Raw genomic sequence first — 17802 nt, 5'->3', positions numbered from 1 at the left:
ATTTCAAGTGAATTTTCATATCAAAGACTGGTGATTAATGTAGGTTTCAGGTGTACCTATGGAAATCAAAACATCTCTTTGTACCAGTTAAGGTTCTTTGAGTGCAGGTGGCAAAATGGATTGCTTGTGGCTAGTTTACACGCAACCAATTACTGGAAGGCTTGGGGATCAAGATTTTGTAGGATCAAGATGAAGCAGAACAACCAAGCCCTGGGAAGGAGAGAAACCAGCTACTCCAGGGGGCAGTCACTAATGACTGAGTCAGCAACATCCATTTCCTGCCCTGGTGTGCCTCTGTTTATGATTCAGATGCCATAGAAAGAGATTCTGATTTGTCTAATGTGGGTTGTTCCTACACAGAGGCCTGCTGAGAGTCAGGCACCTTTATTAAGAGTCATTCCAAGACAGTATGGGTGGGACATTTCATCAGGGTCTTTCAGAGAATTGTAATTGAAGTGAAAGGGATACTGAACAGCCCAAAAGAACAGGTGCCTACTCTATTATTCTTTCATAAATTGGAGTAATCAAGGGTAGTGAATTCAGAAAACTGAAGTAAATAAATCAATGACATTTTGATCCTAGGAAAAAGAAAGTTGCTCTAGAAATCTTAATGCTCTATATTTCTGGTAAGATGGTGTTTTCCTCGGTCACTGTGCTCAGGAAGCATATAGCAATATACCTAATAGTAGGGTTTTCATGACCAAATGAGGAGATCTGTTAAAGCCTTATTTTCCCTTTTTCCTATTTTATTAAACATTATTTCATGTTGATTTTTATATGTGTGCAGTAATCCAAATGAATAATTAGCTTGTTTTTAGCTCAGTTGTGATTTCTGGCTTTTTGTTTTACCTTCAGTTTGTGAATCTTGCACCAAACCTATTCCACTATGTACTGATGGGGAATTCCTCACTGTGGATCTTAATACTACACATTTCTGTTGTCCACAATATTATTGTGGTAAGTATATCTCAACTACTTTAAAATATTTAGATTTATCCAATATTTAAAAAGCCCTATGAATCTTCATTGCACTGTTATATCAGACCTTCATTGAATTCTAGTACATAAAATATATATTAAGTATAGGTAATATTTTCATACATCTAAGAGCTCTTCTTGGATAATATCATTACTTCCCCGAAATAGATTACTATGACTTTTCTCATCATCCTAGAATTTCTAGCTTCCCAGGTGATTCCATACATTCTCTACTTCCTTTCTTTTCTTGCACAACTGGCATTTCTCAGGGCTTTTCACCTGCTGAGCTACCCTAGTTCTACTACTGTTGTACCTGCTTGGGAGTCATGTATTCCATCCCCACCGATACATGGCAAGTGAGTGGTGGGAGAAATGAGTCCATGCACAACATTAGCAATGGCAGTGAGTTAAACGGTAGGTAGTAAGGATAAGCTTTTACAAGAAGCTAACCTTTATCCATGGAATTTTTTTCTATTTAGTTTGTGACCCAAATCTTTGTCCTGCACCACTGCTTGACTGTGCAGAGGATATGAAGCTTGTCAAAGAAAATGTATCTGGTCAATGTTGTCCAACATGGCGTTGCGGTAACTAATTTTCATACTTTGAAGTTTTATTATAGTACAGTGATATATTCTGACCAATATAAATACGTTGATTTTTGCCTTTTAGAATGTAGCTGTGAAAACCTTGTTATGCCAACTTGTGAAGTGGTAAGAACACATATTCTGATTGAATTGTCATATTATTTAAGTTAGTTTATTCTTCCTTTATCCCCCTTATTTCTGAGTTCTCAGAGTTAATGAAATTATCCTCATTAAATTATACTGAAGTTGATTAAAGTAACATGCTCTGGTATCAGGGAGCAGTAAACCCTTTTTATTTACTTGAGATAAGAAAATGCAATCCATTATTTTTTTCACGGGTGACTGAATCTACTAGCCTTATATCTACTTCACTTCACTGGTCTTAAAATGAAGCAAAACATTGAAAAAAAGATTATCTCAATATTGAGAGGTGTCCCCAGTGATTCTTCAAGAAATTGTGCCAATGATGCCTCTGTTGTGGAGAAGGAGGGGATATAAACATGTAACTGTTGGTATTTTCTTAAGAGTTATCTATGAACATTTTGTAAATAAGAAAGTTGAGGTCTAGAGAGAGCAAATGATTGAGATCTTTAGGACTCAAACCAAGGGTTGTTTTATGTCTGTGTGTGCTTTTGTGTATTCCTTTATTCTTTCTACTCTGCCATAACTTTTTGATTTCCTTTAGAAACTATAGCCCAGATATAAGTCAAAACAAGAACAAAAGCAAGTTGAAACTGCCTTGTTTTTATTCCTGGCCTGGACTCTTCCTACCTGTGCTTCACTTTCCTCATCTGCAATATAAAATAACAATACCTACATCATGTCAATAAAATAAGTTAATATAAATTACTTAGATAGTACCTGTTACATAGAAAGAGCTCAATAAGGATTAGCTAGAATTATTATGATAAAATAAACACAGTACTCAGAATGTTAACCACAAGGTACAGATCATCATGGAGAACTTTCTAGGGAAGTTAACCATCAAGAAAAGTTTGGAAGAAAGTGATAGTTTAGAATAATGGATGAAAGGAGTTGAACTATTCTAGATAGAGGCTAGGCTGAACATGAATAAATGCACCAAAGTGTAAGGTAAGAAATGTATGCTGAAAGATAGCAACCTTTCTCATGCCTTGAGAAAAAGCATCCAACTCTTGGTTTTGGCTCAGATCATGATCTCAGGGTCATGAGATCAAGCCCCCACGTTGGGCTCTACACTCAGTACAAAGTCTGCTTGGCATTTTTTCCCTCTTCTTCCCCTTCCCACCCCCACCCCTCTCCTTAGTTGCACTTGTGCTCTCTCTCTCTCTAAAATAAATAAATAAGTAAATAAATAAATATCTTTTAAAAAAAGAATCAAGTTAATTTTATTACTGATATCATATGAAAATTAAATGCACTCGGGAAAAGTTATTACTTAAAAATCCAATTCTTGAAACTTTAAATCTGGTACTACACTGAGAGGACCCTGTATCATTTCTGACAGGGCAGTGTTTAAGATTGGTATGACAGCAATTTATTGACACCTAAAGGTTATACCACATTTTCTGTGTGTCTACTCTATTGTAAGTTCTTTACCTGAATTGACCCATTTATTTCTCTAACTAAACCTAAGAGGTAGGCAGTGTTATTATACCCATTTTAGAGATGAGGGAAGGGAGGAGAAGCCTGACTCAGTAACCTCCCTGAGATCCCACAGCTAGCAGGCAGCAAAGCCAGATGGGCACAGAACAGACTTGCTCCTGAGTCTGTGCTATTAGTCCCTCTACTATATTCTTCTGCTCTGGCTTTATATGCTGTCACAGGAGTGACATGATGTTTGCATGTCGCTTGCTCCATGCAAACATCAGAACCTTGGACCACCTCTATGGAGAAGATCAAGAACGTGCACCAACCAAAATTTCTAGGATTAGCACATATTCTTTTATCTCCAATTACTCACTAGAAGCCCAGAATCCAACAATATTTTCAAGTTATTAAAGACCATAAAGATCATCTTCTCCACTTTCAATCATTTAATAGATAAATTAAAGTTTAGAGAGATTAAGTGATCCATAATCATATTGTTTATTGCGAATTTTTTCTGTAGGCTGCTAATTAAATGACCACTGTGTTAATCAAAGCCTGTTCACTATCAAATATTTATTAAGCACCTGATATGTGTATGGCTGTGGGGTAGGGAACTTACTAAATGTTATACTGTGTATATATTTTTATAGTTGTCATATAATAAGCTGTATAAGTCATATTTAATAATAATATCTTTCTAATAGGGAGAATTTACTGCGATAGACCATAACTTTCAGAGTGACTGTGGATGTGTACAGTATCTCTGTGGTAACTATGTTTTATCTAGCTTTTAAATGATATGAATATTATTGGTATCTATTGTTCACTATTAATAAATTAAAAATGATTTTCTTTGAGTTGTATTACACATTTTAAGCCATTTTGCCAGTTTATTATAAAAATGCACTATTATTTTTCAGTTGCCTCTTTTGTAATATCTCTAAATGTTCTGACAAATATGTTAATGGGACAGAAAAATGAATGTGTTTTTCAGAGGCTTTGCAGAATTTAAAGTTGATTCTATGGTTCTTTTTAATATATATATTTAATATTTTAAAAATAAACATCTAAAAGGGAGACTTATTGTTCACTGTGCTATCGTTATGGATGTTAACATTGTAAAGAATAGAATTGATTTGTCTATAAATTAACAAATCTTCATATTATGTATTGGTGGGTTAATGAAAAACCTTTTATTCAACAGCTTGAAACTTTTGCATTTTTATATGCAAGAAAGTTTAAATTCAGTTGTTGGCAAGGCACAAAGAGCTTCTGAGCTGAATCTTCATCACTAGCCTAGCCTAAATTAATATGCTTTTACTTTGTATCAACTACCTTCATCATTGAATACAATGTACAAGGCTATATTTTGCTTCACAACAAAACTGAAAATTTTCTCCCAAAAGAACCATTAAAAACCATAAAATGTTAGTGCCACCATGAAGAGCCCCACTACTGTTGATTTAGATATTGCTTCCATCTATATCTACTCCCCCAAAATGTCATGTTATGTTTCCGGAAGAGAGAATAACAAGTAGCTTGATGATAAGTCCAAAATTCTGGAATCTGCTATGAAGTATGGCTTGTGAAGGCAGTTCAAACAGTAAAGAGGAGTTGACTTTACAGATCACTTTCTTATTGTATGTTAAGGAATAAATGTGCTACATTCATTATTAAGTAAACTCTTGAATTATTAACAAAATATAGAGGTAAAGATCTTATTGGTTTTGAAAAAAAATTGCACATCACAATGAAAACATAAATATAAGTAAAAGTTCCATTGATTGATTAATAAAAAACTCAAAATAGTACTTTTCATTGACTTTCTTTTCTTAGAAAAGGATGATGTGTGTGTATTTCAAGGAGTATCAGTATTGAATCCTGGCCAATCTATGATAAAGTATTTGGAAGGGGACTTTTGTTATACAGTGGAGTGTCTGGAAGAAAAAGATAACCATATAGGTTTTCACACTCTGAATTTTACAATGGTGAATTGCTCAAAAGAATGTGACATTGTAAGTATTCTTTGTAAGTCATTCCAGTGGAGAGTTAAATTAATCATAAAATGGCAGCTATAGAATTTTAACTAGTGAATACTGCATAAGTTCAAAGTATACACTTGACTAGTTCAATAATCTATTAATGTGTAATATATCTATACAATGCATATTTTCCTTTTCCTGTGTATGATCTTGAGCCTTATTATCTATTTATCTATATAGCTTGTTTGACCTGCTTGATGAATCTTGGCTGCTAGATGTAAAGGTTAATAGTTTTCTTCACTTTCTAATACAGCAATATAAAGTCAATTATTATTTGAAGTGCCTCAAATTCAACCTTTAAAATGCTTACAGGTGTTCTGAGAGAGCATATAGTAATACTGGGAAGCACTTCCAGAATGGATTCATTAAAAATATTGGTAATGTTGTGTGGCTAATTAAATGTACTATTATTATACCCAGCACCAGTTGTACATTCCATCTCCAAGTGATTATGATTGCTGTGGTACCTGCAAAAATGTATCCTGCAAATTTCAAATGGAAAATGGAACATCAGTTATATATGAGGTATGAATTCCTTAGTTCCTAAAATAAGTTCCTTGGAGGGTAGCTCTCTGTGCAATTTTCTGAAGATGTTCTTATATCAAATAAGTTTGAAAAATACCACACATGCACACACACACACACACACACACAGAGTTCTACGTACAATAAACACACTCATATACAGCACACAAGACACAGTTACATTTGTTACGTTTTAAAGTTTCTGATAATTCCTGCTGTAAAGGAATATGTTTAACTCATTTCTGAAACTCATTTTAGTATAGATCCTCATTTTTTTTTCCAGATGTGAGGAAAATGGGCTTTGGGAATTGCTTATTTCTAATTGTTAGAACAAAGGGAAAAAAAACATTATTTTATTCACTCATTTAAAATGAAACATTTTATTTTTTTTATTATGCTCAGTTAGCCACTGTGCGGTATATCATTAGTTTTTGATATATTGTTCAATGATTCATTAGTTGCATATAATCACATATGCTCATCACATCACGTGCCCTCCTTAATGCCCATCACTCTGTTACCCCATCCCTCCGCCCCCTTCTCTCTGAAACACCCCAGTTTGTGTCCTGGCGTTCATAGTCTCTCATGGTTCATCTCCCTCTCTGATTTCTCCCCCTTCAGATTTCCCTCCCTTCCCCTATGGTCCTCCGTGTTATTGCTTATGTTCCACATATGAGTGAAACCATATGATAATTGTCTTTCTCTGCTTGACTTACTTCACTTAGCATAATCCCCTCCAGTTCATCCATGTCGATGCAAATAGCTGGTATTCATCTTTTCTGATGGCTGAATAATATTCCATTGTATATATGTATCACATCTTTTTTATCCATTCATCTGATAAAATCTTAAAAAACAAAGGTGGGGTGTGCCTGGATGGCTCAGTCAGTTGGGTGCCTGCCTTCCGCTCAGATCATGATCCCAGAGTCTGGGGATCGAGCCCCACATTGGGCTCCTTGCTCAGAGGGGAGTCTGCTTCTCCCTCTGCCCCTCACCCCTCTCGTGCTGTCTCTTTTGCTTGTTCTCTCTCTCTCAAATGAATAAATAAAATCTTTAAAAGAAATTTTAAAAATGAAGCATTTTAACAGAAATCTGAAACTCACAGTGTTAACATTTTATTATTTCAGTGGGTAAATAAGATAAAAGACTTAGAATATTTTTTTACAAAGAAGACTTCAAGAGTCAGTAATGCTATATCACATCTTTCTACCAAAAATAATACAATAATTATTCAGAATTCTCCTATAGTCTCATAATAACTCCATGTAGATTTATGGACTGACCTACTCCTTCCCTAGAAGAGAGAAAGGGAACTTTCTATTTTTAGTGCAGTTATTAGTGATGTCATCAGATTTAGGAGTGTGACTAATTCTTTATAACTTATATTACCTGAAAGTTGTTCCAATTTATTTTTGTCATTCTTCAGTTTTTCCATTAATAGTTTAATTAACTAGAGGTCTTACTTCTGGTGTTCTTAATTACATGGGATTAGTCACATACCCCCAAAACAGATTTCTCCAATCCTGTGTATTTTATTAAATAAGAAAGATGAATAATTGTCTTCTTGTGCCATAACCTATGTTTTGCAGTTATGTGCAAACTAGTGTTACCAATTTAAATAGTGTTGATACTGTTTGTCTTATCCTAGCAATATTTCTGTTTTATAATATATTATTTTAAAGAAGGGGTTTTGAAAACAAAAGCTTCTAAAATGATGAGGAAGACATAGGTGTCAGTGAGAGAAAAGGAATCAAAATTTACTTGAAACAACACAGAAATTTGGGGCTTTTAGTAAAAGGGCAACATAAACTCTATAATCAATAATCCAGGAACCATCTATTTATATGACTAGTATTCACAGTGATAGCCTGAAATGTAGATAAAAGACTAAATTATGTTCAGAATATTTTTTGAGAACTCAACAAGTAATGCAATCAAGGTAAATATACATCAAGATTGTTAACTCTTGCTCTTTCAAAGATAAACTTTAGTTATCTAGAAATCTAATTTCTGTGGAACAACTGATTTTTGATTTCAGATAAACAAGATAGTACTATTTGAACTGGATATTAACAGAATTACTATTTGAATTTGAATATTTTATTTTCTCTTATACCTGAACTTGGAGATCTTTTCTAATTAAGGTTCATAGAAGATCTAAAGATATTTATAAGTTAAAATAGAATCTGGAGAAAAAGAAGTTCATCGAAATTCCTTACTGCACAAGGAATCTTTAAGCCAGAGTTTGGCTAGCATTTTAAAATGTGGGTTAAAAAATAAGAATATAGATCGACAACTACAGCCCAATAATTATGTTATAATATGTCCAGCTGCTTTTATTTCTAAATAAGAATTCTGAAATCAGGAATGAAATAAAGTTACTATGTTTAAAAATTTGTTAAAGGAATAGGAGTATGTTTTAAAACAATGATAAGGAATATAAAACTGGAAGCAAAAGTCAATAATCACTGTCATCCAAAGATTTTGTAATTGTTTTGTTGATAAGGGAGTAGAAGGAAGAATAAATAAATCTCAAGAAAGGAGGCATATTAACTAATACGATTTGTTGTTTTATAATTAGTGAGGGAATATTAAAACAAGACCTTTGTCACTTGGGCAAATTGGATAATTAATCTTGTAGTAGAAACACATACCTATTTGTTTCTTTCCTCTCTATCACTTTATTTCACGTTTACATCTCAGTTCTAGTATGAAACCAAATACACATGCACACACACCATCTATGTATTTTTAATCCTTTTAGATAAGTTTGGGGATATTTCCAGATGGACATTGTATGCCACAGGAAGTTCTCTGCATCTTGGATAGGAAATATTCTACTTAAGAAACATATCAGATTTTAATAAGCAAAACAGTAACTTTCTCTTATTTTTAGGAGGGGAGTACCTGGCACTATAATTGTACCACATACGAATGTGTTAAGACTGATGAAGGGACAATGATTCTGAACTACAATATGGTCTGTCCTCCTTTTAATGAGACTGAATGCAAAATGGTTTGTACTTTATCATATCTAAGAAAATGTAGTATTACATATAATTTAGAAAATATGTTTTCGAAGGTCGTACATAAATACATTGTGGCTTATTTATTTTGGTGTATGTTTTATTTTCATGTATACATAAAAGCTCATTATATTTCTTCAGTTTGCCATTTTGAGTTATAAATGGTGTTCCAAATAACTTTGATTCTCCCTGAACAGACATTGTGCTAGATCAAAGAATTATTGAAAAATCATTTGATCAGCAGACCTAGCCTCTCTTTCAGTATGAATTAATAATCAATTAGAGGTTGGCCAACTTTATTTCTTAAACACACAGCCAGATTTATGATACCATTCCCTTTTTAATTCATGCTGGCCTAAATGAAATTTGTCTTAACTTCTCTGAGCACAGGCCACGGTGGAACCTGGCATATATCACAGTGCTGCTGATCCTTTAGCTTAGATACCCTAATTCCTTATTCTCTCAGAGAAGAGTCCATTGGGAAAGTAGATTTTTGGAGGTGATAGATACTTTTTTCTTACAAGATCCTTCGTAGCTTTAACTATTTAGGAGATAGTAATCCCTAATGAAAAGTGAACTTTGTTCTGTTGTGTAGGCAATATTTTTCTTAAGTGTGCAGAAATAGCAGTCTCATTCATTTTTTTTTTTCCCCAAGATGTGCCCTTTTAGTGATGGTGGCTAGCTGGCTGGGTAGGTAGATATTGTATATAGTAAAGTAATAGAATTTCAGTTCTGGAAAGAATCTTAGGCATCATATTATTTCCCAGATTCATTTTTATAGTGTAAATTCTGTTACTTGAATTGTAATTAGCAAGTTACCAAAAACAATTAGTGGCTTACTGTAAGAATTCAAAAAGATAATCAATAAAATTTTCTTAATTTAGTCTTAGGCAAGAGTCATCCTGAAGTGGTGGATTTTTTTGAATAAAATGTTAAAGAAAAGATACATCATTTTAAAATTCAATTATATTCAGGAACTTAGTCTTGTCTCAGAGTACTTTAGGTTATTTCAAGGAATTGAAAAAAACATAATGGCCTCTATTTAGAGTACCTATTAGTACTTTGCTTTGGTAAGAATTTTTTTTGTGTTATTTAAAATGTTTTAAATAAATAAATAAATAAATAAATAAATAAATAAATAAATAAGTGTTCTTCTAAGTAAGCTAATCTTTTTGCACTTTGTTTTACTAATGAATAACAAAAATTTAAACAAAATATCAGCTCCTAATTTTAAAAACAAACAAATTCTCATTAGAAATGGTAAGTTTCTATAATTTTCCTTTAAAGGTTTTGTGATATTTAATAAAAATACTGAGTTAGTTTTCTATTTCTAGTCCAAGAGGAAATAACAAACACTGTGAGTTTTGACTTTATTCCTTCTCTCTTCCTAGAATGAAGGGATTGTAAAGCTTTATAATGAAGGCTGTTGCAAGATCTGTAAGTGAGGACATATTACATGCATTAATTTGATAGATTAGTTTTAATTGCTCATGGTAATTATGATCTTTCTCATAAAATTCAGATCTTATGATGCAAGGAGGGAAGCACATTTTATAATATTATTTAAATGTTTGTCATGTGGTTAATTATTTTGTAATTTAGTCTTCTGGAATATGAATAAAGTATTTTTAATTTAGATGAATATTAACCTAAATATCAGAAATTTCTTTATTGTTGTGTTTCCCAAAAGGTATTGCATAGGATTTTAGTAGGTTTTAAGTTAAAAAGGTCTCTGTGGTCTAATTTGCTTGGAACATGATGGGCTATACAAAGTTAGCCCATCTCAAAGATGAGAATGGCATTGTGACTTCAATAAGGACTTTGGATTCTATAACTCCATGTTGATTATTAAACAAGTAAGTACATCTTGTTAACCGAGGGCAGGCAGGGGAAGATCTATACAACTGACCATAATCCTGCTATTTATTGCCTGCCACACATCGGCACCATTATGCCCCCTGAAGACAGTATGGCAACCAAACATCACAACAGTTCTGGGAGGTAGATGGGGAGGTAAGTATGGTTTCCCCTCCAGATAAAGAAATGAATGTTCAGAAAAGTTGATTGCACTAATCAGTAGTGGACTCAGGCCTGTCCAATGCCCAGGCCCAGGACCTTTCAATTCTGCCAAGCTCTCTGAAGTTGCAGAATAATACCAACCTACCTCAGTTTCTCCCATCTGACATGTAAGGACTTGTGAAATAGTTTCTGCTTTGGTATCACAGAATCCTTGTCTGCAGGCTTTGCTTCTGGGTAACTGGGCTATCTTGGAGAGACTGGATGTTGGAAATGCGTCTTGGTACTAATAAGTTCAGCCAACTAACAATAAATTTATGCTGTCCCAGTTACATTCATTGCACAAATTAGCTAATCCAACTGAGTTCTATGAAGTGCCTGCCATGTATCAGGCACTCTTTTAGGCACTGGGACTGTGGTAGTGAATGATGCAATACCTGCATGCCAGTGCATATTAGGAAGAAGGGGGAGAAACAATGAACACATAAATATATACTATTGTGTCAGGTAGAGATGAGTGATATAAAGAAAAATAGTACAGAATAAAAGGGATGGAGAGTGGTGAGCTGAGTTGCTAATTTAAGTGAGTGGTTAGAGAATGCCTCTATAAGGAGGTATCATCTGGGTAGAGAATGAATGTCTTTGGAAATCCAGCCAGGAAGAATAAAAAGTATTGAAAGCAGAGGAAATAGCAAAGTTTGGCTAAGCACAGGAATGAAGGTAACAGAAAGAGGGTAGGTGCCTTATAGGTCATATTAAAGATGATTTCATTATTAACTAATCTTTCTTACATGAGAATAGAAAGGCTAATAAAGTAACTAGCCACTGAGTGAAAGCACCATAAGGAACACACCAGCCTGCCCCTCCATCACCAATTCTGAACCCCCGACCAGGCTATAGTTGGGAGGCCAGGGAAAGGAGAAGGAACAAGCCTAGGATTCTGAGGAGGAGCCACAAATGAGATGGAGGAAAACCAAAGGGGGTGTTTTGGAAGCCAAGTGTGTAAATTGTATCAGGGAGGAGAGAGTGACAGACTGGGCCAAATGCTGCTGAGAAATTAAGTTGGATGAGAACTAAGCTGTGACCTCCGAAGTTAGCACTTTGAAGGTCAAGAGTGACCTTGAGAAGGACAGTTTAATTTCAGGCAATCTCTGCTACTCATCTCTGCTTCAACCGCAGTAGTTTAACTTTTAGATACTTTACATGTTGGAATTTCATATAAGCACTTAAAGATTTTGTGGCTAAACTAGTTTGGAAACTGGAGATCTAATTTCAGTCTTTTGCAAACAAGGAAACTCAGCAGAATGATTTTGGTGACTTTGCTAAAGTAACAAAGCGAGTTAGTGTCAGAGTGAAGTAAGAACCTTGGTCTTTTTGCATCCTGGTTCAGGGGTTATTTAATCCACTATCCTATAGCATTAAATATATATTCTTAGCTGTATTATCAAGTGGTCATCCATCACACGCACAGAGGCATATTAATATATCATTAATTAATACAAAGTATCTTAATGTGAAGTCATAAGAGATCATTTCTGAGCCATAAATATAAACTATAATTTGACTCATCCATACATTTCAAAATGGTTAATAAATAATTCAATTACATTTATGTATGATTTTATCTTAACATCTATTAAGATAAAGTGGTTTTAAATCTGTTTTTAATTCTAAGATTTATGTATATATGCATAAAAGCCTAATTATGTACTTGTATATTTACTTCTACATACAATGTTTCATTATAAAAATAATTTCATATTTTTAGAATTTTAAACATATTTTATCTCTCTATATGATACACACATTTCATGTGTAGAATGTTTTGATTTATGATTATGATAACTATTCTAGGACAAAAAGGTAAAGAGATAAGTATAATGCTAAAAATATGAGAAAATCTATTTAGAAAATGAAAATAAATATTGAATGTAAAATATATGAGGGAAATTTTAAGTATACCTTGACATTATTTTATTTTAAATATAGGCATATGTTTAATTGAATTAAGAAACAATCTGACATGGGCCTTCTGATGAATAAATACATTCTATATTTTATCAGGCAAACAAGAAGAAAGAATATGCCAGAAAGTGATCATTAAATCAATCATAAGGAAACAGGACTGTATAAGTCAAAATCCTGTAAGTGGAAAAATATAATTTGTTACACAGAGGGCATGTGTCTTTCCAAAAGTATATGTGTCACAGCACTAATATGTTTGTAAGTCAACAAAATGCTGAGTGTCACAATATTTAACTTTGAGATTATTCATACATTTTAATATTAAAATATTCCATTTGTGAAGAAGTGTGAACTATTTTTAGCATAAATAATCAATAGTTATGAATCATAATTGCAATCTAGAGAGATGGAAATTAAAACCAAATATATTTGACTACATATTTTCTTAACTATGCAATTTAACTCAGCAAAAATAGTCTTAGTTCTAACTTTACCCCATTTAATGTGACCTATCCAATACTACAGTCTACACAAGCCATGATACAATACAGATTACAATAGAATCATTAGATTATGATGAACATTATATATATACCTGACTAGTTATATGTGCAATTTATTTCAGAGTTTGATTTATGTCAGCCTTGCTGTCTGAGGCATCACCATGGAACATCTCTTGGACTTATTCGTTACTAACTTTTAACTTGGTATTTTTTGCAGTCTTCTAACATAGAAGCTTGAGAGTTATTATAGTGATAATAAAGTTTTGCTTTCATTTGTTATCTTAGAAGAATTGAATAGACAGTTTTTAAAAATTTTAAGAATTTTCTCATTATCTCTCCTTATAGGTAAATGTCACATCTTGTGATGGAAAATGCCCATCTGCTACCATATATAACATCAATATTGAGAGCCATCTAAGATTCTGCAAATGTTGTCGTGAAAATGGAGTGAGAAACTTGTCTGTGCCTCTATATTGCTCAGGAAATGGCACTGAAGTCATGCATATCCTCCAGGAACCTATAGACTGCACATGCCAGTGGAATTAAACTTTTGGATTCTAGGGACTCCATGCAATAATCATAAAGTCAAGTGAAGTTACCTTCTAACACTATTATTTAGGCACTGGAAGATTTATACTATTTAACAATAACATATTTTTCACACTATTGGGATATGGCAATTTAATACTTGGTACAAATATATGCAATTTCCTAGGAAAAAATAGGTGTATTGATTTACTCTATTTTAAAGAATCAAATGATTTTAAGTTGTTCAGCTGAAATGCAGTTATGTATATAATTGCAACATGCCACAGCCCTGGGATATTGTCATCAATTAGAAGATTATTTTGCAGAAATTTTCAGTTGCACCCAATAGTGATTTTTTTGCTTTACGAAGTCTGCCATAGCTACCCAAATTAAGATAACAGTACTCGTTCATCACCACTGTTTAGTCTGGTAAATGTAATTAGTTAGAATTGATATCTGGATAGTCATAAAGAGTAGGATACTTTGAGACAGATCACAGAACTACAGGATTTTAGATTATTTAAAGCCTGAATGAATATTAGGGTTGTTATTGCAAATTCCTCTCATTTTGCAGATATATCAGGTCATTGGAGAAGCCGTGTGACTTACCCCAAGTGACTTTGTGCATTCCAGTCCTATGCTCTTTTCTTTTGAACAGTATAGTAAGGTGTCTGTCACAGAACCTTTGATTCTTAAAGAGTTTGCTTTGCATAGAATTAAGAATTTCAAACTCAATTCCTTTTAAAGAAATGAAAAAAAATGCCACACATACATATGTATATACATACATATAATAGTAATCCCAGTAATAGGAAATGGAGAAATGTAGCATTAGTTGCTAAATAGTGGAAGGATATCTTGGACTTTTATTTTTTTATACCATTACAACTGTTATTAACTATGTTGTTATTATTTAACATTTAATTAATTATTTGCTAGCTCATGGACCTATGATTTTTTGATATGTATTTGCATTCGATCGAAGTTGTGTGCTATTTTGCTTTTCATGCTGCTGCTTTGCCAATGGAGAATGAAATAAAATTATTTGAATGTATTAATAATTCTACAATGGAATGCTGCACTTTTTAAATATAGTAAATTATTGTCATTTGCAAGGAACATATCTTGTGATCTTTGCAAATCCCCAAGTTTTCTGCCACTTACAGTATAGAATTACTTGAGTTTCCTCATCTGTAAAAAGAAGAGAATGCCCTACTTGGTATGATTGTTGTGGGGATCAAATGAAGTCAAATAGCAACAAGAAAACAGTAGAGGTGCATTGAAAAGTAGATGCGGGGCCCTGATCGACTAGGTTCAGATTTCAGCTAGGTGAGTTGCTTGGGTTTCAAGATCATGTTTCCCAGAAAAAAATGCAACTTACTAGATATTTTGGACCTCCAGGGTTATTAAGAAATGAATGAAAGAATGAAATGGACATTGCATCTGCAATGTCCCACTGTCTACTGTTTATAAAAATTGACTTTATCTTATTTGTGCTTGATAAAAATATTCATCTAGACACTAACATTTCAGTATTCTTTGACTCCTGTTAACATATAGATATATCGAATCAAATATCTTTGGTTAAAATAACATTGCTTGAAAGAAACTATTATGTACCTCGGCTGAGGCACATGTTGTATATTGTCTGCCACACATTTCTTTATTTCCATGCTCTGTAAAATACTTGTCATTAAATTAAAAATATTAAATCACATTTAGACCTATTTGTGGGAGAAAATGGGAAACACTGTCCTAGAACATCATAAGCATTCTGCAATACAACAGGTAGGTATCGAGCACCTGCTATGTGCCAGGTGCTGTTCTAAGCTCTGAGGACATAGGTAAAATAAAGCACAGTGTGGATCCTCCTGTAATTTAAAATCTAGTGAGAAAGTAGGCATTAGTTAAATAAACATATCTATGAGAAAGTTTAGAAGGAGAACTTAAAACTTTGGAATGTAGCATATGATTCAGGTGGCCCTCAAATCATCAGAGATGATGATTTGGGACACCTGGATAATGACCTGGACAATATCTTGGTATTGGGACAGCTGGATAATAACTTGGACAAAGAAAAATTTGGACTCATACATCCATTGACATCAGGATAAATTCTACATGAATCAGAGATTTAAATGTTCAAAAGGGAACATTCAAAAATGTTCAAAAAAGCCAGTTAGAAGTTTAGAGCTTTTAAAGAAAATATGGGAGAAATTCACTAATAGTGAATGGGAAGAGTGGGAAGAGTCATTCTAATTCTGATTCAATATTTAACAAGAAAACTGAAAACAAATTCTGCAAGAAAAAAAGTCAAAGTCAAAAGAAAAATGTAAGACCAAAGCACAATATTTACAATGTATCAATGATAAAGGCTAGTCTTCTATATAGAGAGCTCCTAAAAAAAATCACAAAGGGAAAATATGAACAACCTAATTGAAAAATGCGCCAATAACTTGAACTGATATTACAGAGAAAAAAATAATCCTTGAGGACACTGGAAAGACAATCGAGCATACTCTTAAGATTTATTTATTGATTTGAAAGAGAGAGGGAAGGAGGAAGAGAGAGACAGAGCGAGAGAGAGAAAGAGAATGGTGGGGAGGGGCAGAGGGAGAGGGAAAGTGAATCCCAAGCAGAATCCCAGCTCAGCACAGAGCCTGATGCAGGGCTCGATCCACAACCCTGAGATCACCATCCCAGCAAAACCAAGAGCTGGACATTCAACTGACTGCACTACCCAGGCACCCCCACAGAGCATACTTTTAATAAAAGCATTTCACATTCAATTTACACTGACAAACCATTTCTCACCTACCAGATGGTAACAAATTAAAAGTTTAATTATACTTTTATTTTTTAGGCTAAGCAGCTTATAAACCACAAACATTTATTTCTTGTAAATAAAGTCCAAGATCAAGGTGTCAGCGGTCTTCTTGCTGTTTCCTCACCTGGCAGGAGGGGTGAGGGAGCTGCCTGGGCTCTCTTCTGGAAGGGCACTAATCCCACTCAGGAGGGCTCCACCCTCATGTTTTACTCACCTCCCAAAGGGCCCACTTCCTAATACCATCACATAGGATGTTAGGATTTCAACATACGAATTTAAGGTGGGGCAGGGAGTGGGAGACACAAAAATTCACACCATAGCAAGTAGGATGAAAGGTGATTAGTGGGTGGTAAATTGAACTCAATATATACACCCCTCCTGATGTACTCATGCCCAGATTCACTCAGACACATGCTCATGTTTCTGCAGCTGGTGGTCTGGACCTGCTCCCACCTTCACAGTAATTCTCTATGCAGTCCGCCTGAAATAGCTAGGCAGGAATGGCCCAGCGCATGTGCAGAGGACCAGCCAAGGCCATCGGCCTCCTTGCCTTCCCCTGACCAGTGTTTTCTTTCTGCCTGCCATAGGCGCTCTGGCTTCTCCCACCACTTCTGAGCCTGGAAGAAACACCATACCCCCATGACTACCCTGATAAATTGGGTAACACAGCCTGGAATAAAGGGGGAATAAATACCCTGTGAGGTGAACTCTGAACAATGACAACAGGCCCAGGAGCCAGCAGGTAAATTGCTCACTGTCACTCCTCATCTCACCAACCATTCACAGACACAGTGATTCCTTTGGCCTTTCCAGATATATCTGTGTTCTATGTGAGCTGTGGCCTACTCTCTAATAATTCGACTTGTATTTACTTTTGTTTCTCTCCTGCCCCACTTCCCTTAAATCGGTTCCTTGCAGAATCTTCCCCACGTCAGTAAATAACAAATTTAATGTCTGTGTGTGCTGTGTCAGCATGTACTTGAACCACGTATCTATTTCCCGACAGGCTCAGAAATTTACATTAAAACTACAAAATGCTAATTTTAGCTTATTAAATCAATAAGGATTTAGCTGTTCACTGTGTCCTGTTGGAAGGGAGAAGAGTGAAAAACAAACTCATGCACTTTCTAGGAGAAAAAGAATATAAAACATCCACCTAAATAATTTCTGTTGTCATTTTATTTATTTTCGCTTTTCTCTCTGCCTCTCTTGATCCGGGATTAAATTGAATATATATAT

At 34.2% G+C, this 17802-nt stretch overlaps 1 protein-coding gene across 1 annotated transcript in view; it reads left to right on the top strand.

Annotated features, from left to right (window-relative positions):
• The window catches only part of OTOGL (otogelin like), a 204151-nt gene extending 189436 nt beyond the window's left edge, over positions 1-14715 (top strand). The window contains exons 51-60 of the mRNA XM_025881365.2: positions 856-957; positions 1458-1562; positions 1648-1688; positions 3836-3899; positions 4968-5146; positions 5594-5698; positions 8595-8714; positions 10116-10161; positions 12805-12884; positions 13554-14715. Of these exons, the coding sequence (XP_025737150.2) occupies positions 856-957; positions 1458-1562; positions 1648-1688; positions 3836-3899; positions 4968-5146; positions 5594-5698; positions 8595-8714; positions 10116-10161; positions 12805-12884; positions 13554-13754 (1043 nt within the window). The 3' untranslated portion in view covers positions 13755-14715. The remainder of the gene's footprint in view (positions 1-855; positions 958-1457; positions 1563-1647; positions 1689-3835; positions 3900-4967; positions 5147-5593; positions 5699-8594; positions 8715-10115; positions 10162-12804; positions 12885-13553) is intronic.
• Positions 14716-17802: the final 3087 nt, after the last annotated feature.

Source organism: Callorhinus ursinus, unplaced genomic scaffold (assembly GCF_003265705.2).
Source record: "Callorhinus ursinus isolate GAN/ISIS: 27379988/994484 unplaced genomic scaffold, GSC_fseal_2.0 scaffold14, whole genome shotgun sequence".
NCBI lineage: Eukaryota > Metazoa > Chordata > Mammalia > Carnivora > Otariidae > Callorhinus > Callorhinus ursinus.
Note: the sequence above shows the minus strand (reverse complement) of the source record. Positions and strands in the feature narration are given on the sequence as shown.